Below are 14014 nucleotides of genomic sequence, written 5' to 3' on the forward strand. Positions count from 1 at the left end.
CCAGGCTGGTCTCAAACTCACAGAGATCCTCCTGCCTCTGCCTCCCCAGTGCTGGGATTAAAGGCGTGCGCTACCACCACCAGGCAAAAAAAAGTTAAATCTTAAAAATAAATAAATAAATAAGCTAACTATATATAGTGCTAAAACTACCAAGTTCTTTGAAGAAGCAAATTTTCCCAGCTTTAGGCTAGGCAAAGGTTAATTAGCCATGACAAAAACAAAAAATTATAAAAAGTCTCAAGAGATGTCTTTTTTGACCTCTGCAGGCACAGCATGCATGTGGTATATATATGCACAGGAAAAACACTCATAAGTTAAATAAAAAATAGGGGCTGGGGCCGGGCGTTGGTGGCACACGCCTTTAATCCCAGCACTCGGGAGGCAGAGGCAGGTGGATCTCTGTGAGTTCAAGGCCAGCCTGGTCTACAAAGCGAGTTCCAGGACAGTCTCCAAGTCAATACAGAGAAACCCTGTCTCGAAAAACCAAAAAAAAAAAAAGGAGGGGGGGGCTGGAGAGAAGGCTCAGTGGTTAGGGGTGTCTACAGCTCTTAACCAGTTCTTAATCCAGATTTGATTCCCAGCAACCACAAGACAGCTAACAACCATCTCTAACTCCAATTCCAGGGGGATCTGACGCTCTCTCCTGGCCTCCATGCATGTGGTGCACAGACATTCAGATAGGCAAAAATAGTCATGTGTGGTGGTTCATGCCTTTAATCCTATCACTCTAGAGGTAGCCAGGCAGATATCTGATTTCAAGGCCAGCCTAGGCTACATAGGAAGAACTTGTCTCAGCTCCTTTCACCAAAAATTCAGGTCTACTAAGAATAGTTCGCCGGGCATTGGTGGCGCACGCCTTTAATCCCAGCACTCGGGAGGCAGAGGCAGACGGATCTCTGTGAGTTCGAGGCCAGCCTGGTCTACAGAGTGAGTTCCAGGACAGCCTCCAAAGCCACAGAGAAACCTTGTCTCAAAAAACCAAAAAAAAAAGAATAGTTCAAGGGGAAAAAAAATCTTTAAAAACTAAATGAATAGATAATAAGTGGTACTAGTGAAATGGTTCAACAGGCAAAGAAAGTCACCAAAGGTAACAACCTCAGTTCCTGGGACCCACATGGTAGGAAGAGAGAACTGACTGCTAAGGTTATCCTCTGGCCTCCATGTGCATGGATGCCACCCCCCAAAGACACACACACACACACACACACACACACACACACCAGTGTGTGAGGACGAGCATATTAACACACAAAGGCATGCACACTTTTTTTGTTTGTTTTTGTTTCTGGAGACAGGGTTTCCTTGCTGTCCTGAAAATTGTAGACCAGGCTGGCCAGCAAGGATAACTATAATTTTAAAAATTAAAAAACAAAGCCAGGTGGTGGTGACGCATGCCTTTAATCCCAGCACTCGGGCGTCAAAGCCACAGAGAAACCCTGTCTCAAAAAAACCAAAAACAAAAACAAAAACAAAAAACAAGCCAGGCGTTGGTGACGCACACCTCATTCCAACACCCTATCCCTCACTGGGAAGCAGAGACAGGTGGATCTCTGAGTTCGAGGCCAGCCTGGTCTACAGAGCAAGTTTCAGGACAACCTCCAAAACAAGACAGAGAAACCCTGTCTCAAGAAAGAAAAAAAAAAAAAAAAAGCCAGGCAGTAGTGGCGTATGCCTTTGATTCTGGCACTTGGGAGGCAGAGGCAGGTGGATCTCTGTGAGTTCGAGGCCAGCCTGGTCTACAGAGTGAGTTCCAGGACAGCCAGGGCTGTTACACAGAGAAACCCTGTCTCCAGAACAAAAAATAAAGTAAGTAAGTAAGGAAAGGAAGGAAGGAAGGAAAGAAGGAAGGAAGGAAGGAAGGAAGGAAGGAAGGAAGGAAGGAAGGAACCAAGGAACCAGCCAAAGCTGCAGCCATGAATGGTGGCTCATGCCATTAACCCCAGCATTTAGAAGCTGAAGCAGGAAGATCAAATGTTCCAGGCCAGCATGGGCTACATAGTGAGACCCTATTTCAAAGAAACAAGGCTGAGCCGGCCATTGGTGGTGCATGCCTTTAATCCCAGCACTCGGGAGGCAGAGGCAGGTGGATCTCTGTGAGTTCCAGGCCAGCCTGGTCTACGGAGGAGGAGGAGGAGGAGGAGGAGGAGGAGGAGGAGGAGGAGGAGGAGGAGGAGGAGGAGGAGGAGGAGGAGGAGGAGGAGGAGGAGGAGGAGGGAGGAGGAGGGAGGAGGAGGAGGAGGAGGAGGAGGAGGAGGAGGAGGAGGAGGAGGAGGAGGAGGGAGGAGGAGGAGGAGGAGGAGGAGGAGGGAGGAGGAGGAGGAGGAGGGAGGAGGAGGAGGAGGAGGAGGAGGGAGGAGGAGGAGGAGGAGGAGGAGGAGGAGGAGGGAGGAGGAGGAGGAGGGAGGAGGAGGAGGAGGAGGAGGAGGAGGAGGAGGGAGGAGGAGGAGGAGGAGGAGGAGGAGGAGGAGGAGGAGGAGGAGGGAGGAGGAGGAGGAGGGAGGAGGGAGGAGGAGGAGGAGGAGGAGGAGGAGGAGGAGGAGGAGGAGGAGGAGGAGGAGGAGGAGGAGGAGGAGGGAGGAGGAGGGAGGAGGAGGAGGGAGGAGGAGGAGGAGGAGGAGGAGGAGGGAGGAGGAGGAGGGAGGAGGAGGAGGAGGAGGAGGAGGAGGAGGAGGAGGAGGAGGGAGGAGGAGGAGGAGGAGGAGGAGGAGGAGGGAGGAGGGAGGAGGAGGAGGAGGAGGAGGAGGAGGAGGAGGAGGAGGAGGAGGAGGAGGAGGAGGAGGAGGAGGAGGAGGGAGGAGGAGGAGGAGGGAGGAGGAGGAGGAGGAGGGAGGAGGAGGAGGAGGAGGAGGAGGAGGAGGAGGAGGAGGAGGGAGGAGGAGGAGGGAGGAGGAGGAGGAGGAGGAGGGAGGAGGAGGAGGGAGGAGGAGGAGGAGGAGGAGGAGGAGGAGGAGGAGGGAGGAGGAGGAGGAGGAGGAGGAGGAGGAGGAGGAGGAGGAGGAGGAGGAGGAGGAGGAGGAGGGAGGAGGAGGAGGAGGGAGGAGGAGGAGGAGGAGGAGGAGGAGGAGGAGGAGGAGGGAGGAGGAGGAGGAGGAGGAGGAGGAGGAGGAGGAGGAGGAGGAGGAGGAGGAGGAGGAGGAGGAGGAGGAGGAGGAGGAGGAGGAGGGAGGAGGAGGAGGAGGAGGAGGAGGGAGGAGGAGGAGGAGGAGGAGGAGGGAGGAGGAGGAGGGAGGAGGAGGAGGAGGAGGAGGAGGAGGAGGAGGAGGAGGAGGAGGAGGAGGAGGGAAGGTCAAGTATTAAAAGGTGAGGTGCACAAGTAAAAGAAGGAAACAAAAAAGCAGACTATTCCCTGGCTTCAAGGGGAATCACAGTCTGACTACAACATTTCATGAGACCTGCTTATGAAATGTGTAGTGGGCTGGGCATAGCAGCACACAACTTTAATCCCAGCACTTGGGAGGCAGAAGCATCAAGATCTCTGGGATTTCCAGGCCAGTCTGGTCTACATGGTAAAACCCTGACTCAAAAAAAAAAAAAGTAGGAACCCACACATGGAGAGAGAGAGAAAGAGAGAGAGAGAGAGAGAGAGAGAGAGAGAGAGAGAGAGAGAGAGGGGGGGGAGAAAACGACTCAAAGGAGAAACCCTCATAACCCTGTCTTAGATATGATGAAGCACAAGTGCTGGGCTGGAAACATCCCTCTAATGAGTCCCTGAAACTCAGATCCCTGGCAGGAGGCAGGCCAAGGCATGAGACACTAAAGACTTTTCTCTTGGAGACAGAGTCTGGTATGCACAACTTGGCTTCAAATTGACTACATAGCCCAAGATGATCTTGAACTCCTCTCAAGTACAGGGATCACAGGCTTGTACCACTACCTCGCCTAGGTCATATGGTGCTGGGGATGGAACCCAGGGCCTTGTGTATGCTAAGCCACTGCTCTCCCAACTGAACCACACCCCCAGCCCTACCACCCCACCAGCTTCTAAAAGGACCTATCAAACTTCAACTCATCTTGTAACCACTCACCCGATGTCATTCTTCCACAGTTGAAAAGGGAATGACACTGTTTGCCAGTTTGGGGAATCTTGGAAGAACTAACACATTGTGAGTTCAAAGTTCCAAAAAGTATCCTTGTCTCTCTCTATTCAATCTGTTCTCATTTTGATGGAGGTTTGGTTGGGGTTTTGGTTTTGGTGGTTTTTTTGGGGGGGGCTCAAGACAGAGTTTCTCTTTGTAGCCTTGACTGTCTGGAACTCACTCTGTAGACCAAACTGGTCTCCAACTCCCAGAAATCCACCTGCCTCTGTCATCAAAGGTGTGTACCACCACCACCTGGCTTGCTTTCTTTCTTTTTTAACCCTCCTTCTAGCTCTGGTTGATGAACCTGAAAGTCACTCTGGTTCTCTGACACAAAATTGAAAATATTCTAAAGCATCTTGGAACCATCCATGCCCTACTGAAGGCTAGACAGGAAGCCCACCTGAGCCACCATGATAAAACTAGGCATGGTGGCACAGGACTATAATCCCAGCACAAGGAGACTGAGACAAGCAACCCAGAGAGTTCAAAGCCAGCCTGGGCTACAGTGACAGCCTGTCTCAAAAAGGAGCAGGAAGGACATGGAAGGAAGTGTTGGTTTTGTGGTTCGGTGGTAGAGTATTTGCCTGGCATTCACAAAGCCCTGGATACAGCCGGGCGGTGGTGGCGCACGCCTTTAGTCCCAGCACTCGGGAGGCAGAGGCAGGCGGATCTCTGTGAGTTCCAGACCAGCCTGGTCTACAAGAGCTAGTTCCAGGGCAGCCCCCAAAGCCACAGAGAAACCCTGTGAGAAAAAAAACAAAAACAAAAACAAAAAGCAAAAAACCCTGGGTACAATCCCCACCACTGCATAAACCAGGTATGGTGGCACCTATCTGTATTATCAATCAAAGACAGAAGGCTGGACCAGGAGTCCAAGGTGACCCTTGGCTACACAGAAAGTTCAAAGCCAGTCTGGGCTACATAAGTCCCTATCTCAAAAATAAAAAAATAAAAAAATAAAAAAAAATAAAAAGCTAGGTGCTCCTAGAGAATGCCCAGCAGGCACTGGGAATGTAATTAGCCAAGTGCCACAAGACCAAACCCACTTACACAAGACTTATTGATCTGTGGTGGGAACATGAAAGCTAAGGCAAGGGCCCTTGCCTTCCACGGCCGGAGGCACAGACAGCCCAAGAATACAGTTAAGCAGAATCAGAAGGCCCTAGAAAGCCACACAACAAATCAGGAACTGGGAATATGTTACAGGAAGGGAACTACTGAGTCAGATCCTCCCCCGAACCCACATCAGCACCAAGTATGGAGACTGAAGTCTCCACACCAAGGTGACTGTCATCTCACAATCAGATACCCTGAAACCCCAAAATGAACTAACCAGAGCTAAGTTGGGGGCAGTGAAGAGCGTAATTCACTGTGGGGAACTTGGCCAGTGCCTACCAGAATTCAGGAAGCAGTGGCTTGCTCGGGAGAGGCAGCCAGACAGAGACCTACACACAGTTCTGCTGGGCACCAGGCTCTGTGCCCTGTGCCTGCTGACCAGATACACTGTTGTGCCTAAGCTGGAGGTCAACAGGCCAGACTAGCAGCCACTACATTGGGTGCTCTTTCCTTCCATCATGGCAAGAAAATTCTGCTCTGAGGAGTGGGGTGCATCACACCTGGGCTTAGGCAGTATACAGAATAACAATCCTAGCCACCACCCCACATCACGAAGCCAGGCGAGGGGAGATCCCAAGCCTCTCCATGAGTCAGTGAGTTCAGAGCAAATTAAGGAAGTCACAAAAGGGGAGTACAGGATACCAGTCCATGTTCATGGAGTAAGGAATGGGAGTGCCCACACTCCTGGATAGAGCCAGGAACCTGCTGTGACCCCAGGGCTACCAGTTACCACAGACCACCTTGCAATGCCATTTTCTCACCTGCAAGTGATGACAGTGAGACTTAAGTTGTTCCACAGGGGAAGCACAACAGAGACCAGGAGCACCTACAGCCCTTAGAAAGCACAGTCACACACCTGGGCGCTCAACACTGAAAAGCCTCCCACCAAAAACCCTCTTCCCTGGCTCCCCAAAGTAGTATTCTAAACCCAAAGAATGCATGGGGTCCCAGTTGGTGGAACTGTTTGTGAAGGATTAGGAGGTGTGGCCTTGTTAGAGGAGGTGTGTCAGTAGGCAGAGGGATGCTTTGAGGTTTCAAAAGACTTGCACCATTTTGTGTGTGTGTGTGTGTGTGTGTGTGTGTGTGTGTGTGTGTATGTCCTTGCTTCCTACTTGTGGATCAAGATGTGAACTTTCAGCTGTTCGTGCCACCATAACTTTGCTCCAACATCATGGACTCTAACCCTCTGGAAACAGTAAACATAATTAAATGTTTTCTTTTATAAATTCCCTTGGTTGTGGGTGTTTTGTCAGAGCAATAGAAAAGTGACTAAGACAGCACCCCAGCATTGCTCTTTCTTCTGCTCCTGCCCTGCAGTCCCCAAATCCCAAGCAGTTCCAGCCTCAGGAGCCTAGTTCTCCCATTTCACAGTGACTGTTTCTGCCTCCCTAGTGCTGAGATTAAAGGTGTGAGCCACCATGCCTTCTAGAGTAGTATACTACTCCATTTTGAGCTACCAACACTGTGCCACTGAATAGACCATTTCAAAAAACAACTTGACACACCAGGTGGTGGTGGTGCACTCCTTTGATCCCAGCACTCCGGAGGCAGAAGCAGGTGGATCTCTGTGAGTTCGAGGCTAGCCTGGTCTACAGAGTGAGTTCCAGGACAGCCTCCAAAGCCACAGAGAAACCCTGTCTCGAAACACTCCCCTCAAAAAAAAAAAAAAAAAAAAGACTTGACAGTTGAGCTCATGTTGGGACTCAATTGGTATAGCACATTCTTGGTACATGCTTTTCTCTGGGTTCCAGCATCACAAAACCCAAGTATGGTGGTGCTTGTCTCTGATCCCCACACTTGGGAAGTGGAGACAGGGGGATCAGATCAAATCATCCTTGACTACATAGTGAGTTCAAGGCCAGACTGGGCTACATAAACCCCTATCTCCACCAAATAAAAAATAAAGATAAAATATAAAACCTACTTAGCAGTGCAGAAAAAAATCAGCAGAAAGAAACAGACTGTGAAAGCACACATCCTGGACAGAGTGAGGACAACTTCATAAGCTGCACCGGAAACAAGGAACTGCAGGAGGATGCTGCAGCCAAGCCAAAGTACTGAGGAATCAGAGTCTCTGGAAAATGTCTGTGCTGGCAGTTCTCTGATCTTATGCAACATTTCCCCCAAATCACCAGTTCCCATGCAGCATTAAGTGTTACTGGGTTCTGATTACAACTCATCCCCAAGACTCCAGCAGTCAACACTTCCCAGGCACAAACCAGGCTTGGAGGATTGGTGGTAAATGACATAATTGTAGGGATGGGGATGAGGCTAGTTGGTAGAGTGTTTGCCTAGCATGAAGGATGTACTGGGTCCTGTGCCCAGCACCATATAAACCAGGAGCCAAGGTATTAACATGCCTACCATCCTGTATTCAGGAAGTGGAGGCAAGAGGATCAGAAATGCCATCCTCAGCTACACAGTAAGTTTTGTGGCCAACTTAGACTACATGAGACCTTGTCTCAAAAAAGAAAGAAATTTAAAAAACCTTAATGTATATCTTCAGAGAATCCAACAACAACAACTTTCTCTGGTCTCTGTGCAGCTTTCTCGGTTAGCAAACATCACAAAACCACTCAAGACACTCCTGGGGACTAAAAGACCCCTACCAAAGCCCACACTGTAGAAGCAGCAAAGTGCCTTCCACAACCCATCGACACAAACAGCACCAACTGAGCAAGCGTGTCATCCCAGCTACTTGGGAAGCTGAGGCAGTACTGCAAGTTTGCAACTAGCTACACTAAGCTGAGTTCCACAACAGCCTGGGCAAATTAAAGAAATCCTGTCTCAAAAGAAAAAACAAACAGAGGATGGGAAGATGGCTTAGTTGGGAAAGCTGTGCCATGCAATATGAGAACTTGAGTTAGAAGCCCACCCAGCACCAAGGAAAAAAACCAGCTGGGTGTGGCCTCAAGTGCTACAATTCCAGCACCAGGAAGATGGAGACAGGAGAATCCCTGGAGCTAGTAAATCACCAGTCCAACTAACTCAGCCTTCTCCAGGCTCGGTGACACACTGTGTCTCAAAAAGTAAGGTAAGATGCACCTTTAATCCCAGCACTCAGAAGGCAGAAGGAGGTGGATCTCTAGGATCTGAGGTCAGCCTTGTCTACATACTGAGTTCCAGGCCAGTCAAGGCTACAAAGTGAGACCCTGTCTAAAACAAACAAAAAAGGTGGAAACCCACAAAGATACCCAAACACATTCCCAGAACGCCCCACCCCCTCAATTCTGGTTCTAATTCAGTATGATTCTGTAAAGAGAACTGGAAAGTCTGGCTTCAGAGGCCGCATGGCTCCTCGGGTCTGATCCCACCTGCAGCTCCCAGCTGTGCCCACATTGCTCTTTCCTGTGGGCTCTGCCCACCACCCTGGCACACAACACAGCAAAACATGTCTTGTTTGTGCTTCATTTTTCTCAGGAAACAAAAAAAAAAAATAACACGAAAACAGAATTCCCCTGCTCAGAATACATCACTTTCTTGCTAACCACATATTTTGGCAAAGTCTGCTCTAAGTAATAAAGACCCAGTTAGTTCCTCTTTCTTCAGATTGACACATTTTACCTTGCAAAGTGTGTGTGTGTGTGTGTGTGTGTGTGTGTGTGTGTGTGTGTGTGTGTGAAAGCACAGTACATATATACAATCTTGGCTTGGCTTCTAACTAGATGAAGACTAGCCTTGAACTTATGATCCTCCTGCCCAGTACTGGGATTACAAGCATGCAACATTATCCCCAGTTTATTTGGTACTGGGGACAGGACCCAGGGCTTCATGCAAGCAGTCAACTGACTGAGCTACATCCCTAGCCAAGAGAGAACAAAGACAAATAGGCAAGGGAGGGTAGTAGAAGGGGTAAAACTGGGCAAAGTGCAATAATAAATACACATAGAAATGTTACTGGGAACGTCACTATTTTGTATGCTAACTAAAACAATTAATTTTTTAAAAGACCAAGGCTGGAGAGATGGCTCAATAGTTAAATAACAACAACAGTTTCGTTGGGCAGTGGTGGCGCATGCCTTTAATCCCAGCACTCGGGAGGCAGAGGCAGGCGGATCTCTGTGAGTTCGAGGCCAGCCTGGTCTACATCATGAGTTCCAGGACAGCCTCCAGAACAATACAGAGAAACCCTGTCTCAAAAAACAAACAAAACAAAACAAAAACTAAATAAACCTAAAAAACATTTTAAACATATATTATCCAACAAAAATATAATACTGTCTTTTAAAAGACATATGATAATATGCAGTTTTCTTCAAACATCTAGGCCCCTCCTGTATATCAGGTGTCATTCTAGGTGCTGAGATGTGAAGAAAGATAAGCTTCTACCCATCTCAAGTCCTCAGATCACAGTGTGTAAAACAGGAAGATGGATGCTGTTAATGTGAGCAGTCATTTCAGGGGTGATTTAACCACCATCAACTAAACACATCCGAGGTGACAGCTCAATGAACTGCGACAAGTGCAAATAGACAGAGGGAAACTTCACCGAGACAAGGAACTGAGGGACATTGTAAGCCCAGGCAGGGCAGGAAGACTGGCTAGGGCTGCAGAGGAGGAGGCAGGGCAGCAAATGGCAAAGGCCAGGGGACCTGACCACAGAGAACAGGAGGATAGCTGCTGGCTGGAATGTATGGAATGCCATCAAAAGGAGCCATGCTAACACAATGGAGACCAGACGCCCCTGGATCTCGGGGACTAAAGTCCCAAGGACTGCATGAAGCACGGCTTAGACACACAGCAGCAATGTGCACGGTTTGTGTAAGTAAGTAAGTAAATATGTATGTATACATATATATATTCTCTCTCTAGCACACACACACACACACACACACACACACACACACACACACACACACACACACGCACGCACACACTGAGATCATATGATGAAGCAGGCATACTGTGCTGGCAAGCAGCCCTGAAATGAGATCCTAGGCTGCGTTAACACAGACTGAATTGCTCTAATGATTCTCAATACTTATTATTTCCACATTGCTGAGAATGGAACCAGGTCCTTGTGCATACTAAGCAGGTGCTCATCCACTGAGCCACACCCCCCAGTTCCACTGGGTTTTTCCTTCTGTTTTTAATTTTATGTGTTTGCATGTTTTACTTACATGTATGTATGTATGTGCATGCCTGTGGAGTCAGAAGAGGGTATTGGGTCTCCTAAAACTGTAGTTACAGACTGTTAAGTAGCCATATGGGTACTGGGAACCAAGCCAGGGATCCTCTGGAAAAATGGTGAGTGCTCATAACTGCTGAACTAATCCTCTAGTTTTTATTTTAAGTGTATGCATATTTTGTCTGTATCTCTATGTACCATGTGCATGCTACTCCCAAAAAAGAGGGGGTTGGAGCTCTTGGAACTAGAATTAGACAATTGTGAGGAACCATATGGGTGCTGGTGATCGAACCCAGGTCCTCTCTCCAGCCCCCACTTTTAAAATGACTATTAATGTCTTTATTTGTTGGGAAGAGTGGGATAGAGTCTCATTATGTGGTCTAGAGCTTGCTATGCAGACCAGGCTGTCCTAGAACTCATAGGAATCTATTTGCCTGTCTCTGCCTCTTAAATGCTGGGATTAAAGGCATGCACCACCAAACCTGGACCAATGTCTTCAATCGTTTTTTATTAGATTTATTTATAATCTGGGGATGTGTGGAAGTCAAAGGAAAATTTTTCGAGACTCGTCTCTCTCTTTACACCATGAGGATTTCAAAGATCAAGCCCAGGTAATCGGGCTTGGCGCCAAGTGCCTTTATCCACTTAGCCCAATCTTAATTTTTGTTTTGAAGAGGGTGTCCACATGTAGCTCACTTTTTTGTTTGTTGGTTGCTTTGTTTAACTCATGGCCCTCCTGCCTGGACCTCCTGAATGTGACAACACATCACACCTGTACCCTGACACTTCAACAGTTACAGTTTCAATATACAAATCCACAAAAGAGAAAGGAGCTGGAGAGACGGCTCCATCAATAAAGTGCTGGCTGTGTAGTGTGATAGCATGACAGTGTGTGCCTATAATCCCCGCACAGAAGGGATTTCCAGAGGAGGCTCTTGGAGCTTGCTGGCAACCCGTCTGGTCAAATCAGCAAGCAAGCTCCAGGTTCAGTGAGAGACCCTGTCTCAAGAGAGATGGCTCAATGGTTAAGAATGTTTGCCTTGCAATCATGAGGACCTGAGTTCAGATCTCAACACCTACATAGTAAGTATGAAGTCCCACAAACTCCAGTAAATCTAACTTCAAAGGATTTGATACCTTTTCTAGCCTCTGAGTGTACACAGACAGACAAATACACACAAATGAATTTTTTTTTTTTTTTTGGTTTTTCAAGACAGGGTTTCTCTGTAGTGTTTTGGAGCCTGTCCTGGAACTCGCTCTGTAGCCCAGGCTGGCCTTGAACTCACAGAGATCCTCCTGCTTCTGCCTCCCAAGTGCTGTGATTAAAGGCAAGCGCCACTGCCACCACCACCTGGTCTAATAATATGTTTTCTGAAGAGCTATTCTCAAAGGTGTTCTGATTCCAGCCCACCTAGCCAAAGTCTTCAAGACACACGCCAAGTAAGTTTCTTCCAGAAGATAAGGCCTTTTTTTTTTCACTTCACCAGATTGGTGCCAAGTTTCACATAGGATGAAATGACAAGCTAGGTTTCACCAGACTGAAAAATCCATTTTTCAACTTAATTGGCTACCAGGATGGCCTGTAAATCGTGAATGGCTACATGGCTGTGACTAATATACAAGTCACACCACTGCCCAAGGAAGCTAAACTATTTGTCAAAAACCCAGGCAAAATGATTCCTACTGTCAGCCATTAGCTGAGTTCTGCATGAATCAATACGGAAAGTGACAAATTTGCCAAGAGATCTCTGATCCATTGTCACTGTTACAAGCCACAAAGAACTGCTTCAAGAGTCAGGTAGGGGCTCAGAGGTTAACAGCACACACTGCTCATGCAGAGGACTGGCATTTGGGTTCCAGCACCCATGCTGGGTACCTCACAAATGTAACTTTGGCTCCTGGGGGACCCAACACTTCTGTCTGACAAGGGCACCAGTGTCCCCACACAAACACAGATAAAAATAATAAAAATAAGTAACTTTCTAAAAGGCAGAAGTAGTCCCTATATTAAACAGTCTCCCATTCTCAAGACACCCTGCTATTTATACATAGTGCCCTCCAACATACAATGTGTTCGGCCCACGCCTTTAATTCCAGCACTCTGGAGGCAGAGACAGGAAATTCTCTGTGAGTTTGAGGCCAGCCTGATCTACAAAGCGAATTCCAGAACAGTCAAAGCTGCTACACAAAGAAACGGTGTATCAAAAAGAAAAAAGAAAAAAAAAAAAGACTACAATGTTTTACCCAACAAGACGTAAAGATTGTAGACCAACTCCAAGTGGAGTTCCACCTAGATACTGGTCTCTCCATTCATCAAACGCGTTCATTCATGTCCTACCTCCCCTGGGGTTTAAAGGTACCTACCCTAACCTTTCGTCCCTAGAGAAGAACCTGTCTTTCCACCAATGCTCTAGATGGCCACGCTCAATGACACCTGGGCAAACCTGGCTAAAACACATCAGGCCTAGCTCCAACCTTGCGCCTCTGGCCACATGGATGCATCCCAACAGTCCACAAAACCGGAGACCTCAGGAAAACAGTCTATACCGAAGATACATCCCTTTCCCTGGGCATGGTCACACACGATCATAACATAAGCCATTCTCTAGGCGAGCGTTTGCAAGGTGGGCTCAGTAAAGATCCAGGTGCAACTCCATACGACCGCGCGCTAACCGAGGGTTGGGGAGCAGCGTCCCTGGAAGCAGCGGGAAGAGGCTAGCTCCAGGATGTTCCCCCCCACCCGGAGTCAGACGAGGTGTGGCGCCGACAGGTGGTCCCCGACTGCGAGATTCCTGGCTCTCCACCGGGCCGCGTGCCTTACCTGTCGCTGACGGATCCGCCTCCTCGTCAGCCTCCGCCTCAGCTGCCGCAGCGACTGCTGGCGAGGGCAGCGGGTCCATCGCGCGGCCAGTCATGTGAGCCCGCGCGCCCACGTGACTTCCTCCCGCGCCCGCCGGCCAGCCCCGCCCACGCCAGCTCTTGTCCGGTGCGGCCACGCCCATCACAACCTCGCCACGCCCCTCCGCGAGCCCCAAGCGTATAGGCCACGCCCCTGTCCACGGGCCACGCCTAAACCACGTGGCTTCGTCCTGGACTGAATTCCGCAGCTATGGTCCCCATGGCTGAGTGCTTGCGCGTGCACGGTCCAAACCGCCGAGCGCCACAGCCCGCGAGCGCGCACCCACCTATCGGCTCTCAGCCAGCGACTGTCACTAGTTATCTTGCCCACTGATTCACACACCCACCCACGTTGCCACTCATTCGCGCATCTGCTTGCCCACTTTCCACATACTAAACCACTCACTGGCTCTGGCACCAAGGTCCGCGGGCGGGTCCTGTGATGGGTGCTAGGGACACAAAAGTGTTCCTGTACCTTCTAGGATCTGGAGATTATATAGTATGTCTATTTGAAGATACCCAGGCCATTCTCCTCACTTTGTTCTGGGGATTGAACCTAAGGGTCCCACATGCTGAGCCAGCCCTCTACTGCTGAGCTATAGACCCCCCAGCCATTTATTTATTTATTCATTTATATGTGTATGGATTTGGGATTTTATTGTTGCTTGAGACAACTTGTGCCTCCCGAGTGCCGATCTCTGTGAGTTCGAGACCAGCCTGATCTACAAGAGTTAGTTCCAGGACAGCCTCCAAAGCCACAGAGAAACCCTGTCTTGAAAAAATAAAAAAAAGA

At 48.9% G+C, this 14014-nt stretch overlaps 1 protein-coding gene across 2 annotated transcripts in view; it reads right to left on the reverse strand.

Annotated features, from left to right (window-relative positions):
• Snx8 (sorting nexin 8) overlaps positions 1-13255 on the reverse strand; it is a 46795-nt gene extending 33540 nt beyond the window's left edge. For both annotated transcript variants that reach the window (XM_021232932.2, XM_005079977.4), the window contains exon 1: positions 13145-13255. In XM_021232932.2, the coding sequence (XP_021088591.1) occupies positions 13145-13238 (94 nt within the window). In that variant the 5' untranslated portion in view covers positions 13239-13255. The remainder of the gene's footprint in view (positions 1-13144) is intronic.
• Between the last annotated feature and the right edge of the window lie 759 nt (positions 13256-14014).

This window comes from Mesocricetus auratus, unplaced genomic scaffold (genome assembly GCF_017639785.1).
Source record: "Mesocricetus auratus isolate SY011 unplaced genomic scaffold, BCM_Maur_2.0 Super-Scaffold_100008, whole genome shotgun sequence".
Classification (NCBI taxonomy): Eukaryota; Metazoa; Chordata; class Mammalia; order Rodentia; family Cricetidae; genus Mesocricetus; species Mesocricetus auratus.